The sequence below is a fragment of the Emiliania huxleyi genome, assembly GCF_000372725.1.
Source record: "Emiliania huxleyi CCMP1516 chromosome Unknown EMIHUscaffold_193, whole genome shotgun sequence".
Taxonomy (NCBI): Eukaryota; Haptophyta; order Isochrysidales; family Noelaerhabdaceae; genus Emiliania; species Emiliania huxleyi.
The window spans coordinates 239,206-252,903 of NW_005200659.1; the positions used below are offsets into that span (position 1 = coordinate 239,206).

Sequence of the window (13,698 nt, forward strand, 5' to 3'; positions counted from 1 at the left end):
GCCGGCTTCATTGGCCCTACGGGCACGGCGCCGCCGCCGCCGCCCCTCCGCTGCTGCTCTTCCGGCTCGTCGTCCTCGCCGACACCCTTCCGCAGCTCCTCCGGGTCGCCCTCTCCATTCTCGCTGAGCAGGCGATCGTCGGCGGCTTCCGCCGGTGGAGACAGCTGCATGAGCCGCTTGTTGAGCACGTTCCGCAGCTGGAGCGATAGATTTGCCAGCATCGCCTGCTCACACCGCGCAGCCGTGCCGAGGTGCTGTCACTGCCCACTGCAAACAGATCTTGCCAGCGTTGCCACAGCGATGCCCGCGCTCAGGTCTGACGCCTTTCCGGCGCTGTGCCGCTGTGACACGCTGGCAACGAGCACGCCGCTGACGGTGGTCGCCGTCGCGAGCGCCGCTGTCGCCCCCGGCCAGCGATGGTCCCACACGCCCACGATGACCATCGCGAAGAACGGCTGAGTTGCGGAGCAGAGGGCGCGCTCTTGTCTGTTGGGAGAGAGAGAGAAGGGGGGGGAGGGAGGGAGGGAGGGAGGGAGAGGCGATACGAACTGTGGCACTAGGGATTGAGGCCAGGGTGCGAGATGCTGCAGCGCTAGCAGCAGCCGCGGTGGTGGCCCGCGCCTCGCAAGTCTTAATGACGTGGGTGAAGGAGACGGAGAGGAGGACGAGTGAGACGTTGGTGCAGAGGGTGCCACACAGCAGCAGCACCGAGGACACTGTCAGCTGCCTCCGCCACGCCCACCACCGAGCCGGGTCGAGGTCGCTGCCAAAGGCAAAGGCTGCGGGCAGCGCGAGGCCGCCCGCCATCATCTGCAGGCTGGTGAGCAGCATGACGTCGGGGAGGAGGGCGTGGGAGCGCTTCATCCCGATGTTGAAAAAGAGGTTGGCAACGTACCAGACGGCGATGAGGGTGGGCAGCATGCCAGCCGCTGCCCAGTCGTCTGGTACCCTCTCTGCTACCCTCTCTGCTACCCTCTCTGCTACGTGCTACCCTCTCTGCTACCCTCTCTGCTACCGAGAGAGAGAGAGAGAGAGAGAGAGAGAGAGATGTAATGAGTGGGGGGGGGTGCCCGTGAAGAGCATGGTGAGGTGGGCTGGAGACAATCTATGGAGGAGAAGGGAGGTGACGGATACAGTGCTGCTGCATTTGACGAGAGTAGACTTGGGTGAAGAGGTGCGGCTTGGGACCAGAGTGGACGGGAAGTCTGGGGTCTCGATGGCGTGTCTTTGGATACAGGCGGTTGCTGGTGGACTAAAACCCTGCTGCAACGCGTATGGTGGATTTAGGTACGAAGTGGGATGCGGGCATCTGGAGGCGATTGCCGCACGATGGGACTTATACTTTGTGAAAGTAGACCGCTGTGTGTTCTGGAAATTTACCTTGGTGCCAGAGGATACTACTGCGGAGAGGCAGTGGACAAAGCTAGCCGGAGGGCTCTTCCCCTCAGAGGTGGCGGAGGACCTGTTGTGCGTCTCCGCTGACGCGGCAGCAACTAGGCGCAGGATGCAGGCCACGTCAGCCCGTGATTCGCAGACCCGACCCGTGCGCAAAGCCGCCCGGAGGGGGTAGTTTTTTGCTTGTTACGTACTTTTAGCTTACTGGGAGAAAAGAGAGAGGGTTTGTGTTCTCTAGGCCCCTAAGGTCTCTCTCTCTCTCTCTGCTTGTTTGTTGTTGTAGATCTACACCGCCTTGAGATGTAAAAATCACATATTCAGTAAGAGTCTGATGGGTATGCCTCGGCAGCGTGCACCTCGATCCTGTACCGTGTTTGTTATGACCCCCCCCAATGAACACACCAGTGAGGGAGGGCGAGACGATCGAGGGGTCCCGTACCATGCGGAACCGACCCTATCCAGTGCTCAAGTGCTCAAGCTTCCCCGCGCGCGGGTTACCCCGCACACGGGTCAGCCTGCCTTCTCACGAGTTGGATGAGCAGCGCCTCGCTCCAGAGTCTCCAGCTGCTGCTGGCGCAGTGTCGCGCCGGCACAGTCACGCCACCGACACGCGTTCACCGCGTCGCTCTGACCGCCGTTCCAAAGCCAACACAGCCGCCGCCGCCGCCGCCGCCGCCGCCGGCGAGCGAAGCCGTGGCAGCGGCGCCGACGCCCACCGCGGCTCGCTTCGTCGACATCGGAGCGAATCTGCTCGACTCGATGTTTGCCGGCAGCTACCGCGGCAAGCAGGCGCACGAGGCCGACCTCGACGCCGTCCTGGCGCGAGCCGCCGCGTGCGGCGTGCAGCACGCCATCGTCACCGCCGGAACGCTCGAGGAGTCGAGGCTGGCGCTCGAGCTCGTGCGTCGGCAGCGCGCCGGCGGCTGCCCCGTCCGGCTCCACTCGACCGTCGGTGTCCACCCCACGCGCTGCCTTGACTTTCTGCCCGAGGCGGATCGGGCCGAGAGAAGACTACCACTCCCACTCGAGCAAGAACACCTGGTACGCAATTCAAGAACAATCATGGCAGGCGGAGAGGGCCGAGATCGAGGCGGCGATGGCGGCGGCGGCGGACGGCGGCGGCGGCGGCGAGGAGACGCTGGCGGCGATCGAGGCTGAGGTGCTTGCGCGGCCTTCAGTGATGGCGGCGATTGAGGCGCACGCGCAGGCGCTGCGACGCCTCCTGTCGCAGGGGCGGGAGGTGAACTCTCCCCGTATCTCCCCATGTCTCCCCATATCTCCTCTGTCATAGGGGCGGCAGGCGGGCCTCGCCGCCGTAAAAAACAATAAGAGTGTGTTGACCAGGCACACGGTGATACGAACGAATGGCATTGACGATAGGAGGGCCTCGTCGCCGCCATCGGCGAGCGCAGCCTCTAGCTCAGAGCCGGCTAGATGGGGAGATATGGCGAGATCTTGGGAGATATGGCGCAGCCTCTAGCTCAGAGCCCCGGCTAGATGGGGAGATATGGCGAGATCTGGGGAGATATGGCGAGATATGGCGCAGCCTCTAGCTCAGAGCCCAGGCTCTATTCGTCCGTACAGCTGGTTACGCGCGATACCTTCCCAGGCGAGTGCGACAGCGAGGCATATCTCCCCACATCTCCCCACATCTCCCCACATCTCCCCACATCTCCCCACATCTCCCCACATCTCCCCACATCTCCCCACATCTCCCCACATCTCCCCACATCTCCCCACATCTCCCCACATCTCCCCACATCTCCCCACATCTCCCAGGTGAGTGCGGCCTCGACTACGACCGGCTGCACTTTTGCCCTCGGCTCGTGCAGCGGGCAGGCCTCCCCGCCTAGATGGGGAGATATGGCGAGATCTGGGGAGATGTGGCGAGATCTGGGGGGATGTGGCGAGATCTGGGGAGATCTGGGGAGATGTGGGGAGATGTGGCGAGATGTGGCGAGATCTGGGGAGATGTGGGGAGATATGGCGAGATATGGCGAGATATGGGGAGATCTGGGGAGATATGGCGAGATCTGGGGAGATGTGGGGAGATATGCGGAGATATGGGGAGAATGTATGCGGAGAATATAGCCGAGATATAGCCGAGTCACACCTCTATGCCGCTGCACCCGGGAAGCGGAAGTGTCGTACCGATCTCCCCCGACCTCCCCCGACCTCCCCAGACCTCCCCCGATCTCCCCACATCTCCCCACATCTCCCCACATCTCCCCACATCTCCCCCGCAGGCTTCGCGGCGCAGCTCGGCTTGGCGACGGAGGGCGGCCCGCCGCTCTTCCTCCACAACCGCGCGGCGCGGGGCGAGTTCGCGGCCATGTGCAAGGAGAGGCGCGGGGCTGTCGGGGCGGCGGGAGGGGTCGTACACTCGTTCGACGGCGACGCGGCGGAGCTGGAGCAGCTGCTGTCGCTAGATGCGGAGCAGAGACCCGCCACATGTGTCTATCTGAAGGATGAAGTTACTTCAGGAAGTAAGTATTCACTGCACTATAGCACGGGCTCGCACCCCCCAACCGCTTACTAGGAACCCCTCGCCTTATTGTTTGGCCCCCCCAGGCCACACACAGACCTCTAGACCGGTCACTGGGGCCTTCAGATAGACACATGGCCGCCCCGACTCATGCACATAGCCACACAGCCCCAGCCGGACCCTCAAGACGGACCCTCAAGACGGCACCTCGGGTCGGAGGTACGACCTCCGTGCGTAGTCCGGTCTCCAAGCAGCGCTCGAGAGGACGCGTGTTTAGCTGCACTTCGGCCGTAGTCGGCCGCATTCCGCCGTACCCCGCGGCACGCGAGTCGCTCGTTTCGACGCGGTGTTGGCTCTGAGACCGTCTTTCCGCCCCGATGTTGGCGCAGTCGCCACGGAGACTGCTCTCGCTCGGCCACGGCACGGCCCACGGGACTGAACCCACGCTGGGTTCGAGACTCTGGAGTTGTGGTACACGTAGGCTGCTCTCGCTCGGTCTCGAGATCGGCATCAACGGCTGCTCGCTCAAGACCCGAGGCGGCTCAGCGAGTCGGTGGGTCGAGGACAACGAATCGCTCGCCCCTAATCACTAGGCTGTTTGCTCACATCTCCCCCCATCTCCCCATATCTCCCCATATCTCTCCATAGCTCACCCCTAATCACTAGGCTGCTCGCTCACATCTCCCCCCATCTCCCCATATCTCCCCATATCTCCCCATATCTCTCCATAGCTCGCCCCTAATCACTAGGCTGCTCGCTCACATCTCCCCCCATCTCCCCATATCTCCCCATAGCTCTCCATAGCTCACCCCTAATCACTAGGCTGCTCGCTCACATCTCCCCCCATCTCCCCATATCTCCCCATAGCTCTCCATAGCTCACCCCTGATCACTAGGCTGCTCGCTCAAGACGGAGGCAAACCTGGCCGTCGCGGCGCGAGTGCCGCTGGGCCGGCTTCATCTGGAGACGGACGCTCCGTGGTGCGATGTCGGGGAGATCTGAGGAGATCTGGGGGAGAGATGGGGGAGAGATGGGGGAGAGATGGGGGAGAGATGGGGAGAGTTCACCTGCAGGACTGGTGCTGGGTGTCGAGCGTACGCGCGGGCAGGTGTGAAGAGCGTGTCGTCACACACGTGTGGGCTGTGAACAGGTGCGGCGTCAGGCGCACGCACGCGGGCGCCTCGCACCTCCGCCCGCTGCGCCACGCCGCCACCGGAGCGGTTTGCGGTTGGGCCGAGGAGAAGAAGGAGCGGTGGCGGCGCGGCGCGACGGTCAAGGACCGGGGCGAGCCGTGCCACATCCAGCACGTCCTGCAGGTGAAATCTCCCCAGATCTCCCCAGATCTCCCCAGATCTCCCCATACCTCCACATCCAGCACGTCCTTCAGGTGACTTGGAGCCGAGATGCAGCTGCGATAGCTGACATCGCGCCGAGATGGGAGCCGAGATGCACAGCCGAAATGCAATCGAGAGGCAGCCGAGATGCAGTGGAGAGGCTGAGTCGCGCTACACAGCCGAGAGTTAAATACAGACGTGTGCGTGTACTGCAGGTGGTCAGCGGCGCGCGGGGCGGAGGAGAGGAGGGCGAGGCGGAGGTGGCGGCGGCCGCGTTCGCAAACTCAGTGCGCGTCTTTGGACTGGCGTCGTGACAGTTCCAGTCGTGAAGCTTTACTCAATAAAGCGCCATCTTACACGCGTGTACAGGAACACCTCGGAGTCGGACCACGCGCACAAACCGTACACGTACTCTCCCGCCCTCCAGCCTCCTGCTGCACCCGTCGAGCGTGCCCCCCGTTGCGCCCTCTGCCCCACCTCCTCCTCACGTCCTCACAGCCCCGGCGCCCACGCCTCGATCTTCTTAGTTCTTTGTGGCAGCAGCTGGTCCCGCGACAGATCCTCACCGTGGCCTAGGCAGCCGGTGTCCGTGGCCCCAAGTGAGGACAGCGCCGTCGGCGGTGAGGACGAGGCCATGCGTCCCCCCAGCCGCCACAGCGACGACGCGCTGCCCCGCCAAGGCCGTCGACCGATGGTGAAACAGAACTCAAGTCTCGGAAATGATGGGCGGGTTGCAGAATGACGGTCGCGGCTGGCTTCGAGGCGCCCCTCTTTGGCGCGCGCGTCTTCGGCCAGGTCACCACGCTGCCGCTCGAGGACGAGGACGGCACCACGCAGCCTTTCGACGACGAGGACGGCATTCTGGCAGCGCGCAACGTGTACGGTGTCGTGAGCGATCGCGCGGGCGCTTGGTACGTCACCACTGATGACTCAGTGCTGCACGTCTCTGCGGCCGGGCGCGTGCGCAGCGTGGCAACCCTGGAAGGCACCCTCCCACGCGGCGTCACCATCAGCCCCGACGGCAGCGCTCTGTTTGTGACAGACTACAGCAACCACAAGATCATGCAGGTGGAGGCTGCGGCCGGCGCGGTGACCACTCTCGCGGGCAGTGGCACCGAGGGCAGCGCTGACGGCGTGGGTGGCGCGGCGCAGTTCAGTCGCCCAAACGGCGTCGTCATCAGCTCCGACGGAAGGGCGCTGTTTGTGTCGGAGTGGGGCAACCACAAGATCCGGCGGGTGGAGGTGGCGACGGGCGCGGTGACCACGGTGGCGGGCAGCGGCACTCGCGGCAGCACTGACGGCGTGGGTGGCGCGGCGCAGTTCTACTACCCACACGGCGTCGCCATCACCGGACGGCAGCGCTCTGTTTGTCACTGACTTCCGCGGTTTCAAGATCCGGCGGGTGGAGGTGGCGACGGGCGCGGTGACGACGGTGGCGGGCAGCGGGGCCGGGGGCAGTGCTAATGGCGTGGGCGGCGCGGCGCAGTTCTACTACCCACACGGCGTCGCCATCAGCCCAGACGGCAGCGCTCTGTTTGTGGCAGACCACTTCAACCACAAGATCCGGCGAGTGGAGGTGGGGACTGGCGAGGTGACGACGGTGGCGGGCAGCGGCACTCGCGGCAGCGCGGATGGCGTGGGCGGCGCGGCGCAGTTCAACAGTCCATACGACATCGCCATCAGCACCGACGGCAGCGCTCTTCTGGTTTGCACGAGCGGCTCCCTCCGCCAGGTCTGCGTGTCGGCGCCTCCTCCGCCTCCCACCTTCGCGCCGATTGTGGTGCCGCCCTCGACCCTGGTGGCCGACCTCGGAAAGGCGTGCGGCGACCCCGATCTCCCTGAGGGCAAGGTCACCTTCATCGTCGGCGATGACGCGGAGCGCTACGAGCACGTGAGCAAGAACCTGCTCTGCATTCGGTCCGTGTTCTTTCGGACCATGTTCGGCATCGGCATGAAGGAGCGCGACGCCGCCGAGGTCACGGTGCGCGAAACCGACCTCACCACCTTCACCGCCCTCGTCCGCTACCTCTGCACCGACCAGCTCGACCTCGGCGAGGAGGAGGGCGGCAGGGCGCAGCGCGCGCTCGACCTGCGGCAGCTGGCGCAGATGTACCAGGTGCCGCGCCTCGAGCTGCTCTGCGCGCAGGCGCTGCAGGAGAGCGTCGCGCCGGCGACCGCCGTGCCGCTGCTCGAGGCGGCGCACGCGACGGGCGACGGGCGGCTCCTCGCGCAGTGCCGCCGCTATGTGGCCGACAACGCCGCCGAGGTGCGGGCGAGCGGCGGCGTGGAGCAGCTGCGCGACTTTGGCGTGGCCAAGGGGCTGCTCGGCGACGCGCTCGACCAGGTGGCGGAGCTCAAGGGGGCGGTGGCGGCGCGCGACGCGGAGCTCGAGGAGAACCGCAACCGCACGCAGGGCGGAGGAGCCTGAAGGCTGAAACGATTGCTCGCGGAGCTGCGCGCTCGCGACCCCCCCTCCGGCGTACGTTAGCGGCGTACTTTACCGCTACCGGCGACGCGGCGGGATGCGCGCGAGCGACCCGGTCAAGTACGCCGCCGCGGAGAGACGACACTGCGCGGGAGGGAGAGCAGCGGGTTTTGTATCCTGCCTATACGGCCTAGCTGCCATAAAGTCAGCGCCACCCCGCATGGGCCCGCCGGGCGCCGCCAGTCTGCAGTCACCGCCGCGGCAAAACCTGCCGCTAAAAGCCGGCGGGCCGGCGCGCGGCGCGGCGCGCCAGACGAGAGACGTGCGCCGCGCGGAGGCGAAGCGTCACGGACGAGAGGTTCAGGTTGCGTTCCCGAGCGAGGACGGAGCTGCAGCAGGGGAGGAGTTAACATGCACATTCCGAACAACTCAGGTAAGAATGACACAGTGAGTCCAGGACTGCACGAGATTGTTCGCGCGCAAATGGTAAATGCTGACTGTGTCTGTGACATTCTATAGCGCCGCCGTGGGCCGTTAGCCCCACCCGGCGCGAAAAGGAGCGGCGGACATCGGCGTCCCGGGCGGCGCAGTGCCCGCGCGGCGGGTTGCGCCTAAAATGATCCCGCCGCTTCGCTCGATGGCGCCGCGCTCTCCTCGAGAGATCTCCTCGAGAGATCTCCTCGCTCAAGGCGAGGGGAGGCCGGAGACGCCTCGGGGGCGCACCCGGGCATCTCCTACTCCCCATGCGGCTCACAAACCGTTGCAAACATGTCAACCCGGCCCAATTTGTTTTCGGACCGTTGCTGTTTTTTTTGGAATGGAACCTGCACCAAAGTTCCTCAAGGTCGGCACATTGTTTTCATGGGCGACTCGGGGACACTCAAAGCCGCTAAGTCTTTTTTTCGCCGCGTACAGAGGAGCACGTGCTGCAAACGCACCGCCAAGGCCGCCTCGTGAGCCGGCGAGCCGAGCCCTGTTCATAGCAGAACGTGTGGACGGCGTCGCTTCACACCTCGAGCCGTGAACGCCGTCCGGCAACTTCTCACCGCCCCAAGGGCGCTCCGCGCCGTGCAAACGGCGCCGAGCGCGTAGCGCAGCACACGCGCGACACGCCCCTTGCACGGCGTCTGATAAAACGGCGCCTCGAGCCCTATCCGAGTCGAATAGTGAGAAAAGCGTCTCTTCACACCTCAAAGCCGTTAGGTCTTTTTCGCCATCAAACCGCTCTAGCGGCGCTGCGCCCCGCGTGGAGAGCGCGGCGCGTGAAGAGGAGCACGCGCTGCGGCGGCGCTGATCCGGCGGGCGGCGGCGCCGTGGTCGCCGGCAAGCCACTCGCTCTTCCCCGCGCCGGCCCGCGCGCGGGCGGCGCTCCTCGTCCTCTCGATCTACGAGATCCACGAGCTGTCTTTGAGTTGCGCTCACGGCCGACGGCGCTGTCTTTGAGTTGCGCGCACCGTGCTGCTGCACGCGGTGGCGAGCGAGGGAGAAGAGTAGAGTGCGAGGACGCACGACGGGACGTATACTACCGCGCGGCGTCGTTGTGCTCGTCTCTTGGCGAGCTCAAGCTGCTGCTGCCGGCGTTGCATTCGAACACAGCTTCGCCCCCGGGCGAGGACGTGTGTAGGTGTTTGGGCGGGGGTAGAATGCATCTCTTACCTGCAGTGTCCTCACACAGCCGCGCAGGGCGTAGCCAAGCAGCCAACAACCTTGGGGTGAACCCCTGTCTGGTGTCTGTGGGTGCGCGCTGCCCAAGTGCACAAGTGTGTGGAACGCAAAAGCAAGGGCAGGTCGGAGCTTACCGGAGCTTACCAGGTCGGAGCTTACCTGCCGCGACCCGCACCGCCGCCGCCGCTCTCCAGCCGCCAAACGCGGCACCAGCGCCGCCGGCGCCTCTCCCATCTCACCACCTGCACCCACCGCCGCCGCTCTCGCCACGCCCACGGTTCCGTTGAAACCACAGCGCCCGCGTGACGGCCGCCCTGTACTCGCACCGGGATGCCAGCGGGCGCGGCACCGCGCGTCGGCGGCGGCGGCGGCGTCAAGCGATCGCGCTATGACGACGCGCAGAGGGGCAGCGACGACACGCTCTGCCTGAGGCGGCTGCCGGAGTGGGTCGGCGAGGACAGCCTGGCGGGCCTGGTGAGCAATCTGCCCGGCTACCGCCACCTCAAGCTCCTCCCCACCAACGGGACGAAGACGCTGTTTGTGCTCTTCGAGAGCGCGAGCCTCGCAGCCGCCGGGCTCGAGGCGCTGCAGGGCAGGGAGGTCTGCGGCTCCGGCGGGCAGCCGCATAGGGTCGAGGTGGAGATCGCGCGCCGGTCGCTGCAGCTCTCCCCGCCACGCGACTATAGGAGCGGGAGAGGCGGCCTCCGCGGTGCGCGGGGCCGTGTCGGGTCGAGACCCCGATTGAAGGTTCGGGATGTCGGTCGGGCTGTGTTTTGATATCTGAAAACAACTTAGCACGCGGCGCACCGCGCAACACGCGCAAAAAAGCGCACAACCGGTGCGCGCAGTGCATGGCGGCAGGGAACACCCGCCAAGTGTGGGCGGTGTGTACCCCAAGCGCGAAAGTAGCAAGAACTACTGGTCCGTTCACATCAAGCACGCTCGCGAAGGATCGCGTTCCCCGGCGCTGCGCTGCGCGGGCTTGGGCACCGCTTGGTAGTTGGTCCCTTGCCCCCCGTTGCGGTAGATGCTAAAATCTTCACCGCGCGTTGGGGGCTCAAGGTGACGCCCGCGCCTCCTGCCACTCTCGAATCGTCCGGCGCAAGTTGTGGTTCGGGATCAGGATACTATGCTCGAGCTCGCCGCCGGTCAGCGGGCTCGTCGACTTGGTCGCAAGCCAACGCTCGATCGCCGTCCGCTCATACGACTGCCCATCGGCCGCCACGACTGGCTCGACCATAATCTCGGTCGTGATCGGGCAGATGAAGTCGGCCGGCGGCTCCTCCTCCTCCTTCGCAACCGGCGCCTCGGCAGCAGCCGACGGCGAACCAGCCTCGGTCGCAGCGACAAGCGTCCGCTCCTCCACCACCGGCCTCGCTCCCTCCAGCCTCGCGCTCTCCTCGAGCGCCGCCGCCAGCTCCGCCTCCTCTACCGCCGCCGCCGCCTCGCCCTCTCCCGCCTCTTCCGCCTCATCCTCGGGCTCGTGCGACGGCCCAGCGCTTCCGCCGCCACCCCTCCCCTTCTTCTTCTTCTTCTTACCCTTCTTGCTCTCCTTGGCGCGCCCCGCCTCCTTCTCCGCCTCCTCCTCCGCCAACAGCGCCTCGGCATGCCGCGCCGCCTCCGCCTCTGCCGCCGCACTCTCCACCGCCATCGCCGCTGCCTGCGCCGCCGCGTGCTCCTCGAGGGCGCGCACGCACTCGCTGTGGCCCCTCCCTTCGGCCAGCTGCAGCGCCGTCCTGCCGCCCGCATCGCAGGCCGTCGTATCCGCGCCCGCCCGCAGCAGGAGGCGCACACTGGCGGGGTGGCCGTTGGCGGCGGCAACCATCAGTGCGGTGCCGCCGTAAATGTTCTGCAGCTTGATCTCCGCGCCGCGCTGAAGCAGCAGCTCGACCACCCGCTCGTGGCCTTCGATGGCGGCGAGAATCAGCGCGGTGTCGCCGTCACTCTTCTGCAAGTTGGCATCCGCGCCGTGCTGCAGCAGCAGCTCGACCACTCGCTCGTGGCCTTTGGTGGCAGCGTGCATCAGCGCGGTGAAGCCGTCGCTGCTCTGCAGGTTGATCTCCGCGCCGTGCTGCAGCAGCAGCTCGACCACTCGCTCGTGGCCGCGGTTGGCGGCGAGCATCATCAGCGTGATGCTGCTCCCATCGCCCGCCCGGCAAGTCGCATTTACCCGCCCGCCGCTTTCGAGCCACGCCAACAGCGCCGCCTCGTCGCCATTGAGAGCTGCTGCCACCGCTTCGTTGGGAAGGCTGCCCAAGGCCACGGCCCTCGCTCCCGCCGCCGCCTCGCCCGAGGAAGCACCGCCCGCGCCGCCCGCCGCCGCCTCGCGGTGGCTCGCAGTCACCTCTGCGATGTGCTGCCGGAAAGCCTCAACGCACTCGGCGTGGCCCTCCTCCCTGGCATACTGCAGCGCTGACTTGCCGTCCTCAGTGCGCAACTTTGTATCCGCGCCCGCCCGCAGCAGGCGGAGCACGGCGGCGGGGTGGCCTTGGCAAGCGGCACACATAAGCGCGGTCCAGCCGTCGCTGCCTTGCAGGTTGACCTCCGCACCGCACTGAAGCAGCAGCTCGACCACCCGCTCGTGGCCCTCCTGGGCAGCGAGCATCAGCGCTGTGCCGCCGTCGCTGCCTTGCAGGTTGACCTCCGCACCGCACTGAAGCAGTAGCTCGACCACCCGCTCGTGGCCCTCCTGGGCAGCGAGCATCAGCGCGGTGCTGCCGATGCTGTTCTGCAGGTTGGCAACCGCGCCGCGTTGAAGCAGCAGCTCGACCACCCGCTCGTGGCCCTTCTGGGCGGCAACCATCAGCGCGGTGATGCCGCTCACATCGCCTACCACGCGCGTCGCATTGACCCCCCCGCCGCTGTCAAGCCACGCCAGCATTTCTGCCTCGTCGCCGTCGAGAGCTGCTTCCAGCGCCTCTTTGGAAAGGCTGCCCAGCGTAACGGAAGAGGCCGCCGCCCTCGCTCCCACCGCCGCCTCGACCGAGGAAGCGCCGCCCGCGCTGCCCGCCGCCGCCTCGCGCCGGCCCGCAGTCACCTCCGCGATATGCTGCCGGAAGGCCTCGACGCACTCACTGTGGTCATTCTCCTTGGCCATCTGCAGCGCGGACTTGCCGTCTGCAGCGCGCAGCTTTGTATCCGCGCCAGCCCGAAGCAGGCGGAGCACGACGGCGGGGTGGCCATGGAGGCCGGCGCGCATCAGCGCGGTGTCGCCGATGCTGTCCTGCTTGTTGACCTCCGCGCCGCGCTGAAGCAGCAGCTCGACCACCCGCTCGTGGCCGTCGCCGGCGGCGCCCATCAGCGCGGTGACGCCCTTGCTGTTCTGTAGGTTGACATCCGCGCCATGCCGAATCAGCAGCTCGACCACCCGCTCGTGGCCGTAGCGGGCGGCGGTCATCAGCGCGGTGTAGCCGTCGCTGTTCTGCAAGTCGATCTCCGCGCCGCGCTGCAGCAGAAGCTCGTTCACCCGCTCGTGGCCGTCCTGGGCGGCGAGCATCAGCGCGGTGCCGCCGTCGCTCCTCTGCAGGTTGATCTCAGCGCCGCGCTGAAGCAGCATGTCGACCACCCGCTCGTGGCCGTCCTGGGCAGCGAGCATCAGCGCGGTGAAGCCGTCGCTCTTCTGCAGGTTGACGTCCGCGCCGCGCTGAAGCAGCATGTCGGCCACCCGCGCATGGCCGTAGTAGGCGGCGCCCATCAGCGCGGTGCCGCCATTGCTGTTCTGCTTGTTGACCTCCGCGCCGCGCTGAAGCAGCAGCTCGACCACTCGCTCGTGGCCGTTGAGGGCGGCGTGCATCAGCGCGGTGACGCCGGTGCCCACATTGCCTGCCCAGCAAGTCGCATTGACCCGCCCGCCGCTTTCGAGCCACGCCAGCAACGCCGCCTCGTCGCCTCGCCCGGCCGCTGTCCACACCGCACGGGGAAGGCTGCCGGTCTCCGCCACGGTGTTAGCTAGCTCGTGCACCTCATTGGGCGCTTCCTCCGCCATCTTATGCAGTTTTTCTTTTTGAGCTTAGCCTTCGATGTTCTCGAGGTTCTCGAGGTGGATATCCTTTGGCCGCGTTGGGTAGCGAGGATTGGTGTAACCCGAGCCACGGAGGCGTGTTTTCTGACGGCCGACCGTCAGTGCACGGAGTTGCCACTTCTCCGACTGCCCCGGCTAGTTCCCGAGGTCGTCGGGTGTGACCCCTTCGTCCCCCGAGACCTAGCGCGGGTGGGTTGGAGGGGCCACGGAAAGGCGCGCAAGCACGCCCTACGTCTTCCCCTCCTCCCCATCGGGCCGCGTGAGCGGCCACGCCTCGCAGATTCGTTTCTCGCGCCTGGGTCAGGCGCGCGGGGCATCCCCCGGGTCGCTCGACCAGCGATCCGAAGAGTGGCCGCTATTAGCCACGCCGGCT

The 13,698-nt window shown here is 66.4% G+C and overlaps 3 protein-coding genes across 3 annotated transcripts; 2 read left to right on the forward strand and 1 right to left on the reverse strand.

The window, feature by feature from the left end:
• Positions 1-1,908: 1,908 nt before the first annotated feature.
• On the forward strand, positions 1,909-5,571 carry EMIHUDRAFT_456738 (hypothetical protein). Its single transcript, XM_005782112.1, has 9 exons — positions 1,909-2,385; positions 2,465-2,635; positions 2,776-2,797; positions 3,175-3,234; positions 3,642-3,810; positions 4,362-4,396; positions 4,776-4,860; positions 5,031-5,196; positions 5,430-5,571. The coding sequence occupies exons 1-9, from the start codon at positions 1,930-1,932 to the stop codon at positions 5,526-5,528; spliced, it is 1,263 nt and encodes a 420-aa protein (XP_005782169.1). The 5' UTR covers positions 1,909-1,929; the 3' UTR covers positions 5,529-5,571.
• A 1,491-nt stretch (positions 5,572-7,062) lies between these two features.
• Positions 7,063-7,579, forward strand: EMIHUDRAFT_365774 (hypothetical protein; the record flags this gene model as incomplete). The annotated part of the gene is made up of 1 exon (XM_005782113.1): positions 7,063-7,579. A coding segment is annotated over exon 1 (414 nt), but the record flags the coding sequence as incomplete, so codon positions are not given.
• A 2,782-nt stretch (positions 7,580-10,361) lies between these two features.
• EMIHUDRAFT_233663 (hypothetical protein) lies at positions 10,362-13,289 on the reverse strand (the record flags this gene model as incomplete). Its single annotated transcript, XM_005782114.1, has 2 exons — positions 10,362-10,637; positions 13,266-13,289. 2 exons carry the CDS (start codon positions 13,287-13,289, stop codon positions 10,362-10,364), a joined length of 300 nt encoding a protein of 99 aa, XP_005782171.1.
• Between the last annotated feature and the right edge of the window lie 409 nt (positions 13,290-13,698).

Bases quoted from the DNA above. Each gene is read 5' to 3' on its own strand.
- EMIHUDRAFT_456738 (XM_005782112.1), top strand. From the start codon at position 1,930: ATGAGCAGCGCCTCGCTCCAGAGTCTCCAGCTGCTGCTGGCGCAGTGT. The intron at 2,386-2,464 runs GCGGATCGGGCC...CAATCATGGCAG, and splicing joins GCCTTGACTTTCTGCCCGAG to GCGGAGAGGGCCGAGATCGA. The intron at 3,811-4,361 runs GCTGCTGTCGCT...TGGTACACGTAG, and splicing joins GACGCGGCGGAGCTGGAGCA to GCTGCTCTCGCTCGGTCTCG.